Source organism: Polyodon spathula, chromosome 20, assembly GCF_017654505.1.
Source record: "Polyodon spathula isolate WHYD16114869_AA chromosome 20, ASM1765450v1, whole genome shotgun sequence".
In the NCBI taxonomy this organism is placed as follows: domain Eukaryota; kingdom Metazoa; phylum Chordata; class Actinopteri; order Acipenseriformes; family Polyodontidae; genus Polyodon; species Polyodon spathula.
Genome location: NC_054553.1, coordinates 5,491,858 through 5,507,847, shown reverse-complemented (window position 1 = coordinate 5,507,847; position 15,990 = coordinate 5,491,858). Strand labels below are relative to the sequence as shown.

At 38.0% G+C, this 15,990-nt stretch overlaps 1 protein-coding gene across 1 annotated transcript in view; it reads right to left on the bottom strand.

The window, feature by feature from the left end:
* Positions 1-15,990, bottom strand: part of LOC121295178 (protein diaphanous homolog 2-like) — a 385,994-nt gene that overhangs the window by 31,875 nt on the left and 338,129 nt on the right. Inside the window, 2 exon segments of the mRNA XM_041219584.1 lie at positions 5,956-6,006; positions 6,614-6,706. Coding sequence (XP_041075518.1) covers positions 5,956-6,006; positions 6,614-6,706 — 144 coding nt within the window.

Below are 15,990 nucleotides of genomic sequence, written 5' to 3'. Positions count from 1 at the left end.
TGAAAAGCCATCAGGACCACAAAAAGGAGGAGAAGCCCATAAACTGTCAGTCTGTAGCCATAAAAAAAAATCTACTGCTGATTTTTTTAAATAGACATACATACACTTCCTTTATACTACAAAGGCTAGGTTTCACAGCTGTGGGTAGGTCTGATCAAACCCAGTGCAACACAGGGAGACCTACGTCCATCTCTGTAAACTGTGTGTTGTTATAAGATGGATAAGAGGCCATCTTGTACAGTTTGGGTAAGAGGACAGCAAAAAAAATACAAGTGGTTCTGGCTTCTTAAACTGTGCCAAATGATTTCTGTTACACAAAAATGAAGGTTGTATTTATGAACTATTATTAAACATAAACCAATGTTGTATTCCGTGTGTTGTAGACAAGGGATGACATCATGTTGTATTCCATGTGTTGTAGACACAGGATGACATTGTGCTGTATTCCGTGTGTTGTAGGATGACATCATGTTGTATTCTGTGTGTTGTAGACACGGGATGACATGTTGTATTCCGTGTGTTGTAGCCACAGGATGACGTCAATATACAGGTTAAGATGTACTGGAATTTAGACAAACCCTTAATGGTGACTGATTGATTTCTCAATCACGATTTTTAATATTGCAAAATGCTATTGCTGTAAAGTCTCTTGAGAAGGACTAAACTGCACTGAACCATTACTTTCTCGCAGGTGATTACAGTAAACTGAGCAACGACATTCTCAGGAAGGATTCAGGGTTGACAATTTTTTGTTGATGGTCCACAAATAAATGTCCCCAAAAAATGACCAAATTACAACATGGCCCTTGGTGATCTTTGGGAATAGATGACTTAAAATTTATCAATCTTTGATAGTGTTAAGAAACACTGATTCTTTCGGCATTTGACACAATTCATAATTCTAACAAAATTGTAGCCACTTGCCTCAACTTAAAATGTTATGATACTGGCCAAAACGTGTCTGTACAGTTTAACAGACGATAGTCCTTTGCACTGGAGGACATGTTACACTGACTGCCTTTTATCGAGATGCAATTTATTAAATCTGTAAGAGCTGGGTTACACTCCGCTAATTTTATTACGTGACCTGGGAATAAAACAGAGGTTCAGTTTGACAGCATGAGTAGGGTAGTATAATGGTACATCAAGATCCAGTGCATCTACTTATCTTTTTTTCTGTATTTATCATTTTAAATTTCAGTTTAAGACCTCTGGGGGTTCTCAATAATGGTAATCTGAGCTGATTTCCTGCATAGCTGCTGATGCTTAGCGAGTGTCCTTTTCTGTCACAAACAGGTCATGTGTCTCAGACAATACCATCTCCACAGTGCATTAACGGTAACAACTGATGAATGTCCAACACTGTCCAAATGAATACCAACCTTAAGAGCCTCTGAGGTCCACCAGCCCACAACATATCACATTGGCTAGACCTCATTGTAAAGCACCTGGGGACAACCTCGATAAATTGCATCTACCAACACCCTGACACGATGTGTTTGAGCACTGTGCTGTTGGGGTTTAGAGATCAAACAGTACACTACATCTATCAACACCCCAGCTTAGTATGTGTGTGTGTGTGTGTGTGTCTACATTCTTATGTGTGGAAGGGTGGGGAGATATGTGGGGGAATGTCTGGTTTGCACTGAACTGATATTAAGATCATCTGATCATTTAGATTTGTTAATTCCTTACTACTTGCAATTACTTTCTAAATCTGCTTGTGGACGGATCTAAAGTACTGAACAAAGGGAACTTGGGATTTTTTTTTATTATTATTAAGTACGGACCTCTCATTAGCATTAAGATTCCTCTGGATTTAGACTTACACTCCACTACACTATTACTGTTCCGCTGTCAATCAAGGTCATAGTCATTTTAGTCAATTTAACAATCAACATTTCGGATAACATAATAAAATGGCTACACTATGAAAAATCTTTTTTGGTCATAAAAAACTTAAACCCCTAACTACTAATGTCAGAGGATGCATTATGCAGACCGTGACAGCAGGTCTACCAAGGGATCCTACATTAATTTAATGCTGCTGGTTTATTTACTGACTTATTTCCTGTGATCACTAAAAGCAATAAAATAAAGTGGAATGAAAACTGTGAATGATCAAGTGTATTCAGAGCGATAGGTTTTAAGATCAGCCTCTGTTTAGATGATTAATATTATTTGGATATATCTTGATAAGTGTTATCCACCTTCAGTAGTTATCTCCACATAAAATAATAATGAACAACAACAACTTTTTTTTTTTTTAATCAGATGATGGCTGTGTGTGTGAAAAAATACATATAAAGTCCCCAGAAAAGACATTTACAGTACAACCCCTAACACTGCACTACCTGTCTATGCACTGTTTCACTGTACATGTATGTCTAATATATTTGTCAAACTCTGTGAGGCTGAACCCTTCTCAAAATATGTTTATATTGATGAGTGAATAAATCAACAAAACAGGCAGACAGTTTCCTTGTACAAGACAGTAATTTTCTAAACACCAAACAAATGAGTCCAACATCTTGCCTGCCTAACATTCATCTCCAGGGAACAGATAAGGGCAAGTAAGAGACAACTGTCACATTATGGAAAGATAACCTGTGACATGATGACTAGAAAAGCTGAATCTTTGTGTCCCCGGTCAATGCTCCCTCTAACTCTCAGTCATCAGCTGCTTGCATTCATCCCCTCGTTCTTTAAAATGTTTATGACTGAAAATAGATAATTTAGACTTCATTAAACTTACAGAAGCCCACTTTTTTTTTCACTGCCACATTGAATCAAATACAAGATTTGTGGAGATGAGAAACTTTGCTTGAAATGCCACCTGTCTTGCATGTATTATTTTGAGGTGTCTTCGGTTTCAATAGATGTCTTTTGAGAAACCATCAATTCAGCCATCCCCAGGCACTCAATGTCAAAAACGATATTACTTTTAACGACAACGTTTGATGAAGAAACTACAAAGCGAGGCATGGGGGATTGTGAATAGTATCTGCTTCAAACACAAAAAAAGCGGTGTTATGTGTTATTTTCTCAGTAAAATCACTGAATTTTTATTTTGCTGCTGTAGATGACATTACCAAGGTAAGTTGTTCGGTCTCTGCTGACTGAGACACCTGCTTTCCTGAGAAAACATTGAAAATATAGGTCTGCTGCTTGCAGAGATTCCCTTTATACACCAAGACACTTCAATAAACAAACTTAACAAAAGCTAGGCTTACGCCTGGGTAATCACAATGAGTTATGGTGTGATACAGAACCACCTCTTGAGTCACTACACCTTGCTCTACCCTGAGGACTCCTGATAATGAATTCAATTTTTTAGCTGGGTAGCGCTAGCACAGAGCAGCCATGCTGCTTTAAGGCCTATCTGCATGCTGAGAAAGCTGTTTGTAGAGTCTGCTCCATATTCCATCACAAAGGCCTGTTGTACTTGAACATTTTATTTAGTTTAATGTGTCTTTAATTATGAAAAATTATAAAGTAACAAGGCCGGGTAGAAAAAAAGAGAGATTAGATTTAGACTCCAAAGTTTTGTTTATGGTGTTACTTACCCTAAAGCAATTATTGCTACCCACACAATGTGCCTGATGGATTGGGAGCCCCACTCATATTTATCAGTGTACGCATTTGGGAAAGTGTGAGCAAGGTAAAGTAGGACTTTATAACCCTTGCCATTTAGGATCTGGTGTGAGATAGTAAAAAGGCTGGAGTACCTCAGGAAACACCATGGTATCTACAGTAACTATTAACTAGAGTTAGAGATTTCAGTCACAGACCAATCATATCAGCCACATTGCTTTTTGATTCCCTGATCCATCTGTCACTAGTGTAATTAGTGTAAAGATGTTGCAATCCTACCCAGACATCCTTCTTATTTACTCATTTTATCCTGAATAAATATATACAACTGTAATTTAATTGTAACCTTTCCATGAACCTTGTTGTTTATCACAAGCTCTTAAGGTTTATTATACACAATAACAGGCTGAACAGTTCATTGACTTTTGCATCAGCCTGCAGTCTGGCTCCCTTCAGATTTATGTAGACATTGCATTGGCTTATACTGATTTTAAATGTACAAAAAGTGGAAGCACCCAAATGTTTGTACAGAGTTTTTTAAATAAATTTCTCAGTTTGCAAAACTGTCCTTTTTTCAGTGTCTGGTAGTAAGCATTAGATTGCAGTACATTCATTTTAAAATAATGATTTAAAAAAACAAAAAAAACATGGATTTAATACAAAATGCACCAGGATGAAAAAGTTTTTGGTTTTTTTTTTTTTTGCAATGTGCAATATTAAAACATACTATTTCCTCATTATTGCACCGAAATGGCAGAATACTGTATGATTAATCTGTACTGTGATTTTGCTGGGATTGGCTGTATGTCTATTACCCAATTGTGAGTCACTGCTCCTGCTTCGCCTAAGGACTCTTGCTGATGAATTCCATTTCCTGGCTGGAAAGCACTAATACATAGCAGCTGAGCTGCTCTATGGCCTATCTGCATGCTGAGAATGCAATTCACACTGCCTGCTCCATATTCCCACTACCTGCTCCATATTCCCACTGCCTGCTCCATATTCCCACATATATTATTTATAAGTGGAGGGCTTAAATTTCTCTGCTATTCAAATTAGTGTTGATCAACCTCATTTGTGTGCATGTGGATGTTGTCAGTATCTTTTTTTTTCTTTTCTTTTCTTACGTGACCTTGTAAATCTGGTGGTTACAGTCATCTCTGTGATTAATATCACTTACTGCTGTAATACAAACATTTCCAGTATTTTCACAGTTACAAGTTACAGAAGTTCAGGTAAAGGAAAGGATTTGCAGATATTTTGTATTGTAGAGGTTAGTACTATTGACACATGCAACAAATGCATAGCTACGTTGGCAATAAAATAATCCATTTTGTCAGTTGCATATAGTAATGCATGAAGGAAGTACATTAGCACATATTTCAATAAATGAAAACAAGTTGCTGCTTAAAAAAATACACATAGGCAAATTTGGTGAACATACAAGTATCCAAGCACAGAAGTGTTCACGCACGTGCTTGCACCCTCACACAGGTGTACACACACAACACACAATCCTCAGAGACAAAGCCTGAACAGGTTAGATCTAATATTCTGTCACTGTTCTTCCAAAGTAGGGCAAGTCAGAAAAGGCCACTATCCATTAAAAAGTATTTTTTGGTCGCTCTGTGTAGTGTTTGACATTTGCAAGCTGAATGCCAAGCTTGAAAAAAAAAAAAAAGACAAAATCTCTGTGCACAAATTAGCTGAGCCACAAGGCCCCCTTGACAGTACAATTAAGTAAAACTAACATTTGAAGCAGCAGCAGCAGCAGCACCATGCTCTCTCATCGTGTGCCTGCTCCAGGATTGAAAGGGTAAGGAGCAGCTGATTTGCAGTCTAAGAGGGCTGGTCAACGCCAAGGAAAAAGGGCTGAGCACAGAAAATTAGAAAAAAGCAGGGGCGGCGAAGGGCACATTTTATATAAACATGTCTCCAGAGGAAACGTCGGGGAAATTGAAGTCTGATTTGAAACCTAGAATTACCATGCACTGTTTAGTTGCAGATTTGCACTCTTCATTTCTTTAACAGCCCTTAATATCAACAGATATTCATAAGTTAGAATGCTGCATTAATCATTTCGTAGTCTTAACTACAGATTTGATATAAATACATTTCACTGGTTTAAAGTCAGAATTTGCATTTCAAATTGTGTTCCAATGTTACAGATGGATCCAAGAGTTAATAAAACACTGCATGGAACTGTCATTAGAATGGTAATGACTCAGTAATGGTATTCTTTGGTGCTGACACCAGCCTTGGGATTATGTTGGGTTCTCTACATGCTCTACAGTGAATCAACTAGGATTACTGCCTAGAAGGAAGGAAGTGGAGATTAAGGAGCAGCATTTGTTTCTTTACCCTTATTAGCAAATGGCCACCGCGATGTCGGGCTGGGTGGGTTTTGCTCACCTGCAACATTGATGAAGCAAACAGAGAAAAACACACAACAGATGAAGCATTTCAACAATAGCACACAGATTTATTCTCACTACATCATTTTCGAGCCATATATCGCCCTGTATAATCAGGGCTTAATATCTTCTCATTGTTTCCAATAACACCTCAATAAATAGATAATGGCACATACATTAATGGTCACTGGGACTGTTTCTGGATTAAGGAGGTATGTCAGTCACTAATAGTTGTGTTTATTGTGGGTTTCTAAGGAACATATTATGCTAGTTCTTACAGGATCGTTTCCAGGTGGTTTCCATTTACTCAAATCGATTAGCATCCCAAAGCAAGAAGATTGTACATGGCTCATGCAAAGCGTCGGTCTTGGATAATGTGGTATCCATTAGCAACATTGATGGTTTCCTCAATTCGAGAGCTCATTGCTTGATGTGAGGTACAGTACACAGTACGGATGCGGATAGACCTCAGATGACTAACAGGGGATCCCTGTGGTCACATCCTAACCACCCAGCATGATTCTCTTGAGAAAACAGCCACTGTGCTGTAGTTTCTCTGGTTACCTTATTGAGGAACACTGTTGTCCTGCCCTGGATTCACTCACCATTTCGAGGCGTTCGTTTTCTCCGGTCACGGAACGCAGCCCCTGACTGCAGCGCCTCCATTAAACTGTCCATCACACCAGTCTCGTCTCCTTCTGCAGGGAGGAAAAACAAAGAGGGGAAAGGATTGTTAGAAAACAAATGAAAGAAGCTGCAGCTTGCAGTATCAACACACTCACACACTTCAATGCATAAGGTTTCTTCTGTATATATATACAATATTCTGCAAAAGTTATTGACAGGTGGAGCTAGGGATTTAACTATTGTATCAGACAGGCCCTGTCAGAGGAAGTTACACACAGACATTATCAGTCTTTATTTTAACTGAGCAACTGTCAGTTCTATGTCACTTACCTTAAAGGAACAGGGTTCATATTTCAGGAGATAACTCTAGCAATTCTTTCCTACCTCTAGCAACTTGGTAACTTGTGGTCATGAACACTGAAATAACTCTATTAAGACCAGCAAAGAAGAGATACTGGATTTCAAAAAACAAGTTTCAATATCTGTCTAATGTTACTATTTAGTTCATTGTTAGTCCTGCATATTTTATATGTGTTTTAATTCATAGAATGATATCTTTACAATTGGCTACCTTTATGGGTCACCCACCAGAGGTCTTGCTTTGTGATCAAAAGTTCTAAGCACCTGTATCCATCCATATCCTTTTCCATACTAACATAAGTTGTCCCCCGAGCTTTGTGTGAACATATTTAGCAGCAGTGAAGTAATACACACAGGCTGGGTCTGCATTAGCAATGGTGTTAGATTGCCATTCTCATTCTCATTATTATTAAGATAAAACTATTAAATTTGACATATAAAAAGAAAAAAAAAACACACACAGGTCCTTCCTTTAATATGCAGTTAAAGGAAAAAATGATTTGTAGTTAACATGCTATACCACTTAATAGAGAGGGAACATCATGCTCAAGGAGAACGGATATGCTGATAGCCAATGACAGATCTCCTTTCTCTGGCTTGTGGCAGAGGTGCTAAGGGCTCCTTACTAAGACATAGTGTGCTTCCTGTCAATACGTGGCCACTCTGTCATTGTTCTGTCAATGGCATTCAGGCTTGAAAACAGGCAATCAGGCTTTTGATCCCTCAAACTTCTCAAGTGCAGACAGAAAGCTAAGAACACCCCAATTCAAATATTGTTTGATACATGACATATAACGTGTGGTCCAGGAGCAGCACCATGTTACAAATCACCATAAAAAAAAAAATTTAGAATGGCAACTTAATATTAAAAATGTGGAACGTGGAAATCTTCCTAAAATTACAGTGTACAATAACACCAGTATGGAGGGTCCTCATAATCAAGTATTGTAAATATTTTTATAAAATCAACAGTGGTTTCTACCCAAGTGCAATCCAGTTCAGAAATCACTTGACGTGTTCGTGGATATGAAGCTGAGAATTTGCTCATTACCATATCCATTTATTTTAAGATCAACAAAGATGATCACAGCATGAATGAGGACTTTAAAAATACACATTCCATATCTTCAAAGGCATAATAGCCCCAATGTGGACGGTAGGGTTACATCTATATGTCCCTGTTAATAATTATGTGCATACAATATTCTTCTAGTGAAAATCGAGCATACAGGTAGCACAATGGAAGATTTATATTAAGCATGATTGCCAGTTCCTAAAGAAGTCTTCTATTTATGCAACAGCAAGAAAGTACTGTGTACAGCACATGTAGTTCTGGCTTTTTTTTTTTTTTTTTTTCAAATCACTTAAAATCTTTTTTTAGACACTCACTCAATAGGTACCACAAACTTTAGACAGCTTTGTCAATTAATTATTATTATTATTTTTTTTTTTTATAGAGACCTAGACATCACAAGGGGGCTGCTGACACTTTGATCAATTTGTCCTACTTCCTGCTTAACTGTAACACAATTCATCATCTGTAATGACCAAGCCTCAGTATCTGGTAAGTTCAACGGGAGGATCTCAGGCACTACAGAGCTAAATTACTACAGGAGAGACATGCTTTCTGTTAAGAGTATCTCTGTACACTAGCAATGTCTTACTAGAGTGTGTGTTTCAGCACTACAACAATGAACCCCTACAGCACAGTTGCAGCTCTCTAAATCAATGCCATTGGCGACTTAACTACCCACTGTGAAAGACTGTATGCACTTCACTTTGAACAGTGAACTACATTGGACTACGCTGCCTAAGTAACATTAGGTAGCCCAACATTAATGCTATTCAGGGTCAGTGAAACAAGATGTAACTGGCCAAGTAGCTTCTGAACCACCCAGTAAAAGATATACAGAAACCTAATGCAATTATGAGTTCAAACAGATTACAAATGTGACTCCTGACAAACAAACAATACTGCATTAGTGCTGTAACCAACAGTGTACTGTACGAACAGACTTATTCATACATAACACAATGTTCAGAATAACATCTGCTCTGTAATGGATTAAGAGTTTAAGATAGTATTTACTCGACAAGTTATAACATTATTCGTCAAGCTGAAGAAGCATATAGCAAAGTGTAAACCAAAAAAATGTTAGTAAATACTAGTAAATGCCGCTTGTAAATACAGCAGAAAGCTACATCTACCTCTCACTACAATTAGACCTATTTTTTGTTGAAGTATCGACCCCAGGTGAACATCCTGCTGAGTTTAAGAATAACACAATGCCAATAACAGATGAGTTATGTGGAGGCTGTTAACCACTTTTTCTATTAAAAGGTAATCCAATTACCTTTGCTGAGAAAATGCTGGCCATTCAACAAAGCCAGTGGATCAGACAATGTTGTGATCAATATATACTTAATGCGTTATGTTTGAAATCATTGTAACACATTTATAAATATATTTGAAACAGAAATCAAAATATTTGAATATGTAAAAATATTCAATACAAGGCTGACCTATATGTAAAACTACATATATATATATATATATATATATATATATATCTATATATATATATATATATATATATATATATGAAAGGAAAAACAGTATGGCCATGGCTCAAGTCCTCAGTAAGTGGTGTCTCTATGTCTGTATACATAATTCTGGTGCTTACATTTTTAAAGCCACAAAGATGGGGATAAGCATATCTCTTAATCCTGGATACATCAACATCAGAAAGGAAACTATTAAAAAAAAGAGATCACTATTAAAAAGTTGAGACCACCAAGGTGAAAGGCAGTACAGGCTAGGGACTGCTGCACCACCAGCATTTTCTTTTCATTTTAATTTAAATCACTATGCAACAGTGGAACGTTATTGACAATATCCCATTACGTATAATGTAATTTAAAGTCATTCTCATGCAGCACGCATCAGCTTCTAATTTCCATTTAAAGGCTCCTTGGTGTCAATCACAGGGAAGTGTCTCCAGTGCCTGTGCAACTGTTTCCTGATATCCGGTTCCACCCGCAGTCTTCTCACCTGTGCTACTGGGTCTTGCCCTTGGCATAATGCCCTGGAGTTTCGAGACTCCTTGTCTTTTGTACTGTAATAAACTGCCATGCACACTATCACATTTTTAATTATGGAATAACAAGTGCAACACAGTGCCTGATTAGTGAATTCACACCACAGATTAGTTTCACGACAAGGTAACTGGCAACAGCAGGGTGGGACTTATTATATGGCAGACTGGAGAGGATAAGATTTCTACTGAATACCCGGCGCTCCAATTTATCGAAAATTAATTGAGGTGCACAGCTGTATGGCACATGCTATACCTTTCCTTCTAGACACGGAGGTTAATTACTTAAGAGGCACAAGAAATTGTTTTCTGAAACCTGAGTGCGTGAGATTAAGTCTGACATGTTCACCTCTTTACTTTAATAATAAACCAGCGTAGAAAAACATCTTTTTAAATCTGGAAAGAGTCCACTGATACAAGAGCCAATGTTCAATCTCTTGTGTTCAGAAACTAAAAGGACATTTTATTATTAGAGAAGGTCATGAGATCTACGAAGCTTACCCCTTTGGTATGCTTTCCTTATCTTCACTAATTCCTCTCTTATCTCAGTTTCCTTCCCTGGAAACTTGCTATCATCCTGTTAAACTATGCGATCCCCCATCAAGGGGAATTACCAGCCTTATATATTTAATTACAAATGAATTACTATTGCAGTAACATGTGTGGTCTATGTATTATATACCGCACAAAATAATCATATAATAATGAATATATAGTAATTCAAACGTATTAGTATATTATTGCTGGCAGTGTCATGTGAGCTGTTCAGTGTGTTGATATGTAAATAAATCCTGTTCGCCTGCGGGACATACCAAAACCAGTTCAATTTGTCCCTAAAGCCAGTAATTTCTTCTACCTGGGTGTTATTAGCTACTTGCCTTACAGACATCAAGCACTGGGTGTCGCAGAATTTTCTAATGTTGAATTCAGATAAACCAGAGGTTATGCTAGTGGGCTCACAGAACCAACTAAAAGGAAATGTGGGACTACATGATCTTGACCCTTGCAGTCTGTCATCAAAACTTAAACTAGAAATTAACAGTTTGGGGGTCATCTTTGATCCTCATCTCTCATCTGAGCCTCATATCAGGGAATTTACTAAAGTATCTTTTTACCATTTGAGAAATATAGCCAAACATAGAACAATTACTTCCGTATCTGATGCAGAGAGACTAATGCATGCATTTGTTTCATCTAGAATCGATTATTGCATGCACTTTTTTCTGGTGTCCCAAAACGTGTCGCGTGTAGCTTGTTCAGAATACCGCTGTTAGAATTCTGACTAAAACCAGGAAAAGTGAACATATTATCCCTGTTTTGGCCTCTTTACACCAGCTTCCTGTGCAGTATAGAATTGATTTTAAGATTCTACTGTTACCTTACATCCCTGAATGGATTAGCACCTAGTTATTTGCAGGAGCTACTGAACCCGTATCTTTCAAACCGTACTCTCTGAGATCACAGGTGGTTATTCCTAGGGTCAACACACAGGAGGTAGGGCTTTTTCCTGGAATACTCCACCTTTTGTTTGTCAGGGAAGCTGGGACTATTACAGTTTTCAAGTCAAGACTAAAAACACACTTTTATAAAATTACTTTCTTATCTTAGTGGGTTTTAAAGTAACTTTAAAATTGCTGTTTTTCTATTATATGTATACTGTTATGTAAATATGTTATTTAAATGGACTGATTATAGCAGCTGCAACTTCAACCTCCAACTCGATCTCCTGCCAGTCCCTCAGCAGCGAACGCACGCAGGTGGCATCCCTGACACAAGCATTACTACCCTATATCTTTCTAAACAAGGGATTTAGGGGAGCTCCCTAATAACAGCTGAATCTCAATAATTGTGTGAATACAGTAATTGTTACAGCTGTGTATAATGGTATTTCAGGATTCATTCATCCGACTTTTTACATATCCACCCTTACTCTGGTCCCACCACAGCTGGATATGCAATGGATTACTGTATTACTACGCTGCAGCCATGTTCTTGATGGGACAGTACCTGGTGTGAGACTGAGTGATTGAGCTCCCCTACGAAGCCAAAAATGTAACAATTCTGTAATAACATGTTGCCAGTTTTCTTTTTTTAAACATTTAAGCCCATCTGTTATTAAGCTGTTGAAAGTCACCTGCACAATTAACCTTGCAAGCGCTACATAAGTGTAGCCTTTCCAAAGCCACGTACTTCAGCAAGAGGCCTAGTCTGCATGCTATTATATCCTGCTTTGGGTATTGTGTCCTGTGGTTAGCAGACTTTTCAATGCAGGCTCTCCCACACTGCAGTGTTATCCAGTCCATTACTGAAATTACTCCCTGCAGTGCCTATAGGAAGTATTCACCCCCCCACACCCCCTGGACATTTTCATGACAGTTTGTTGTGTTCGAACCTGAAATCTTGATGCAATTAAGTTGAATTTTTTTTCCCTTGATTTACACAACCTGGGGGAGTGAAAAAAATCTTCATTAGATAAGTATTCACCCCCTTTGCTGTGACACTCCTAAATAAGCTCAGGTGCAACCAATTGTCTTCAGAATTCACACAATAAGTTAAATGGAGTCCATCTGTGTGGTTCACATGATTTCAGAATAAATACACCTGTCTATGTAAGGTCCCATAATTGGGTAGTTGATTCAAAGCAAAGAAACTACCATGAAGACCAAGGAGATTTCAAAACAACTAAAGTTGTGGAAAGGCACAGATCAGGGGACGGGTATAAAAAGATTTCAAAGGCATTAAATACCCCTTGGAGCACAGTCAAGTTGATCATTACGGCACTACCCAGAATCTGCTTAGAGCAGGCCGTCCTCCCAAACCGAGCAGCCGGGTAAGAAGGGAATTGGTCAGAGAAGCCACCAAGAGGCCACTGACAAATCTGAAAGACCTACAGCGTTCCATGGCTGAGATGGGAGAAACTGTCCATGTGTCAACAATAGCTGAGGTACTCCACAAATCTGGCCTGTATGGAAGAGTGACAAGAAGGAAGCCATTTCTGAAAAAAGCCCATGTAAAATCCCCCTTAGAATTTGCAAAAAGGCAGGGACTGGGAAGCTTGTCAGGGTAGAGAGCAAAATGGATGGAGCTAAATACAGGCAAATCCTTGAGGGAAAACCTGCTTCAGTCTGCAAAAGACCTAAGACTGGGATGGAGATTCACCTTTCAGCAGGACAATGACCCCAAACACACAGCCAAAGTGACACTGGAGTAGCTTAAAAACAAGAAAGCTAGGGTGATGGCCTGGTGTGCTACAGCATTATCCATGGGATTCCCAGAGCGAGATGACCCTATTAACAGAGATGTCTTCAACTTGTTCACAGCGGCAGCAGTGAGACAAAGTAATACAACAGATTAACACCAACACATAAATAGGTTGAAAACAATGCTGAGAACAAACCAAATTAAAATGGAACAGTAATTCCACACCCAAACTGTAGCTACATTTGGAAATATAAGAATGGTGTAATACTTGAATTACTGTGATAAGCTACCTTAAACATCATTCACAGGAGTATCTTTTGTGTCATGGTTCAAAAATGGTTCAAATCGAGCCACATGGCTAAAAAGACTGAGTGGCCTCACTTACCATCAAATGTATTATTATAATTATTTGTATTATTTGTATTATTACTGTTATTATTATTATTATTATTATTATTATTATTATTATTTATTATTATTATTATTATTATTACCACTGCTACAACTACAACTGATTATACTACCATCAAATTGTTACTAAGGAAAGACTGACTGCTGCCTCCTGGTTAACCTTCTTGACATTTGACAATAAGATTTCACCTTTTAGGAGGGTTTCCTCACACACACACACAAACACACATACAGTACCAGTCAAAAGTTTGAGTACACTTGCTGGAAACTAGTTTTTTTTTTTTTTTTTTTTTTTTCCATAACTGACAATGTTTTACGTCGTATATGTTTCTGTAAATACTTGAAAATGAAAACACATGTTACAATATACAAAACAAGAAAATTGAAAATTGTCTCTAAATCTTGGATTCCTCAAAATAGCCACCCTTTGCCATAACAACAGCCTCACAAACACGAGGCATTCGTTAACAATTTTCAGCAGGAAATCACCCTACATGTCTTCCCAGCTCTTCTGCAGCAATTCCCAGAGATGTAGGGCACTTGTGGGTAGCTTTGCTTTGACTCTTCTGTCCAGTTCGTCCCATACAAGTTCTATGGGATTGAGGTCTGGAGACTTTCCTTCTTTGCCAGATAGTTCTTGCACAACTTTGAGGTGTGTTTCGGGTCATTATCTTGCTGAAGAATGAAGGACTGCCCAACTAGCCGTAATCCTGATGGAATGGCATGCCTCTGAAGTATGCCAAGATAGCCATGCTGGTTGAGCTTGCCATGGACTTGGTAAAGATCACCAACTCTGTCACCAGCAAAGCAACCTCAGACCATGACACTGCCTCCTCCATGCTTGACAGTGGGAACCACACATGCAGAACTCATGTGCTCACCCTCTCTGCGTCTTACAAATACTTGGCAGTTGGACCCAAATATTTGAAATTTTGACTCATCAGTCCATAAGACCAGCTTCCACTCCTCAAACGTCCAGTTTCTGTGTTTTTTGGCCCAGGCAAGTCTCTTCCTCTTCTTCTGCACTCTTAACAATGGTTTCTTTGAAGCAATTCTTCCAGTTTGGTCAGCTTCACGCAATCTCCTCTGAACAGTTGATGTTGAAACATCTGCACTTCTAGTAGCATTTCGCTGAGCTTGTATTTCAGGGGCAGTTAATCGCTGGTTTCGCAGACTTGTGACTCGAATGAACTTGTTCTCGGATTCTGAGGTCACCCTTGGCCTGCCTGACCTTGTTCGGTCCTCATGAGTGCCAGTTTCTTCAAATCGTTTGTTGGTCTTGGCCATAGCAGTTACAGACACTTGCAAAGTTCTTGTGAATTATCTTAAAATTATCCTTTTTCTTTGCTTAACTGAGTGTATTTTGCCATTTTCTGCTCCCTTACATTAAGGAATGACAAACTTTTGCCTATGCTACCTATATTTATAGTAATCTTGGACCCTCACCTGTTAACAATAATTGGTGACAAAAGGTTAATTAGGTAACATGCTAGTTAACTCAGAGAACATCTAACAAAGACACTTTTATACTTAGGCTAGTGCTCTAACACCGTGTTATACACATTTCAGACTTTTAACTGACTTGGGCTTCAGACAGAAACCCCCTTTCTTTGGGTGACCATTTCATTGAAATTAACAAGATTTACATTTTCATTTAAAAATTAAATTTTTTAATGCAATTCACTTATGATTATCAGCTTATATAAGTACACGTATCATATAATGAAATATTAAGTGTTTATAGACAAGTTTATACAGTTAAATTTTTTCGTAAATTTATATATATCTATATTAATAATATATATATATATATATATATATATATATATATATATATATATACACACATTTATAGATATACATGTATATGTGTATATATATTGTATATATATATATTATATATATATATATTATATGCTGCACAAATAAAGAACAGCTTGACTCGATAGCAAAAAAGATAGTTCTCAAACTGTGTCTTACTCCTCACTAATGTAATTAGGAATGCTCCCTCACACAGCAGCCTCAGAGAACTGTGGTGTGGTGGAAGAGCTGTCCAGAAAGGGGACTAGGGGGAAGGCGTCTCCCTTAACTGCTGAGCCCACCCTTACAGGACAGAGTGAGAAAGAAAGTGACCAATCAAGGATAAAAGTGGATTAGCAGCTCACGAGAGGACGTTCATCACAGGATTCTATTAAGAAACCAAATCCCTAGAGAAAAACTGCGCAGCTGTATAGCACTGGCTGAAAAATAAATAAATAAAAATGAAAAAGATAAGAAATAAAACTGGC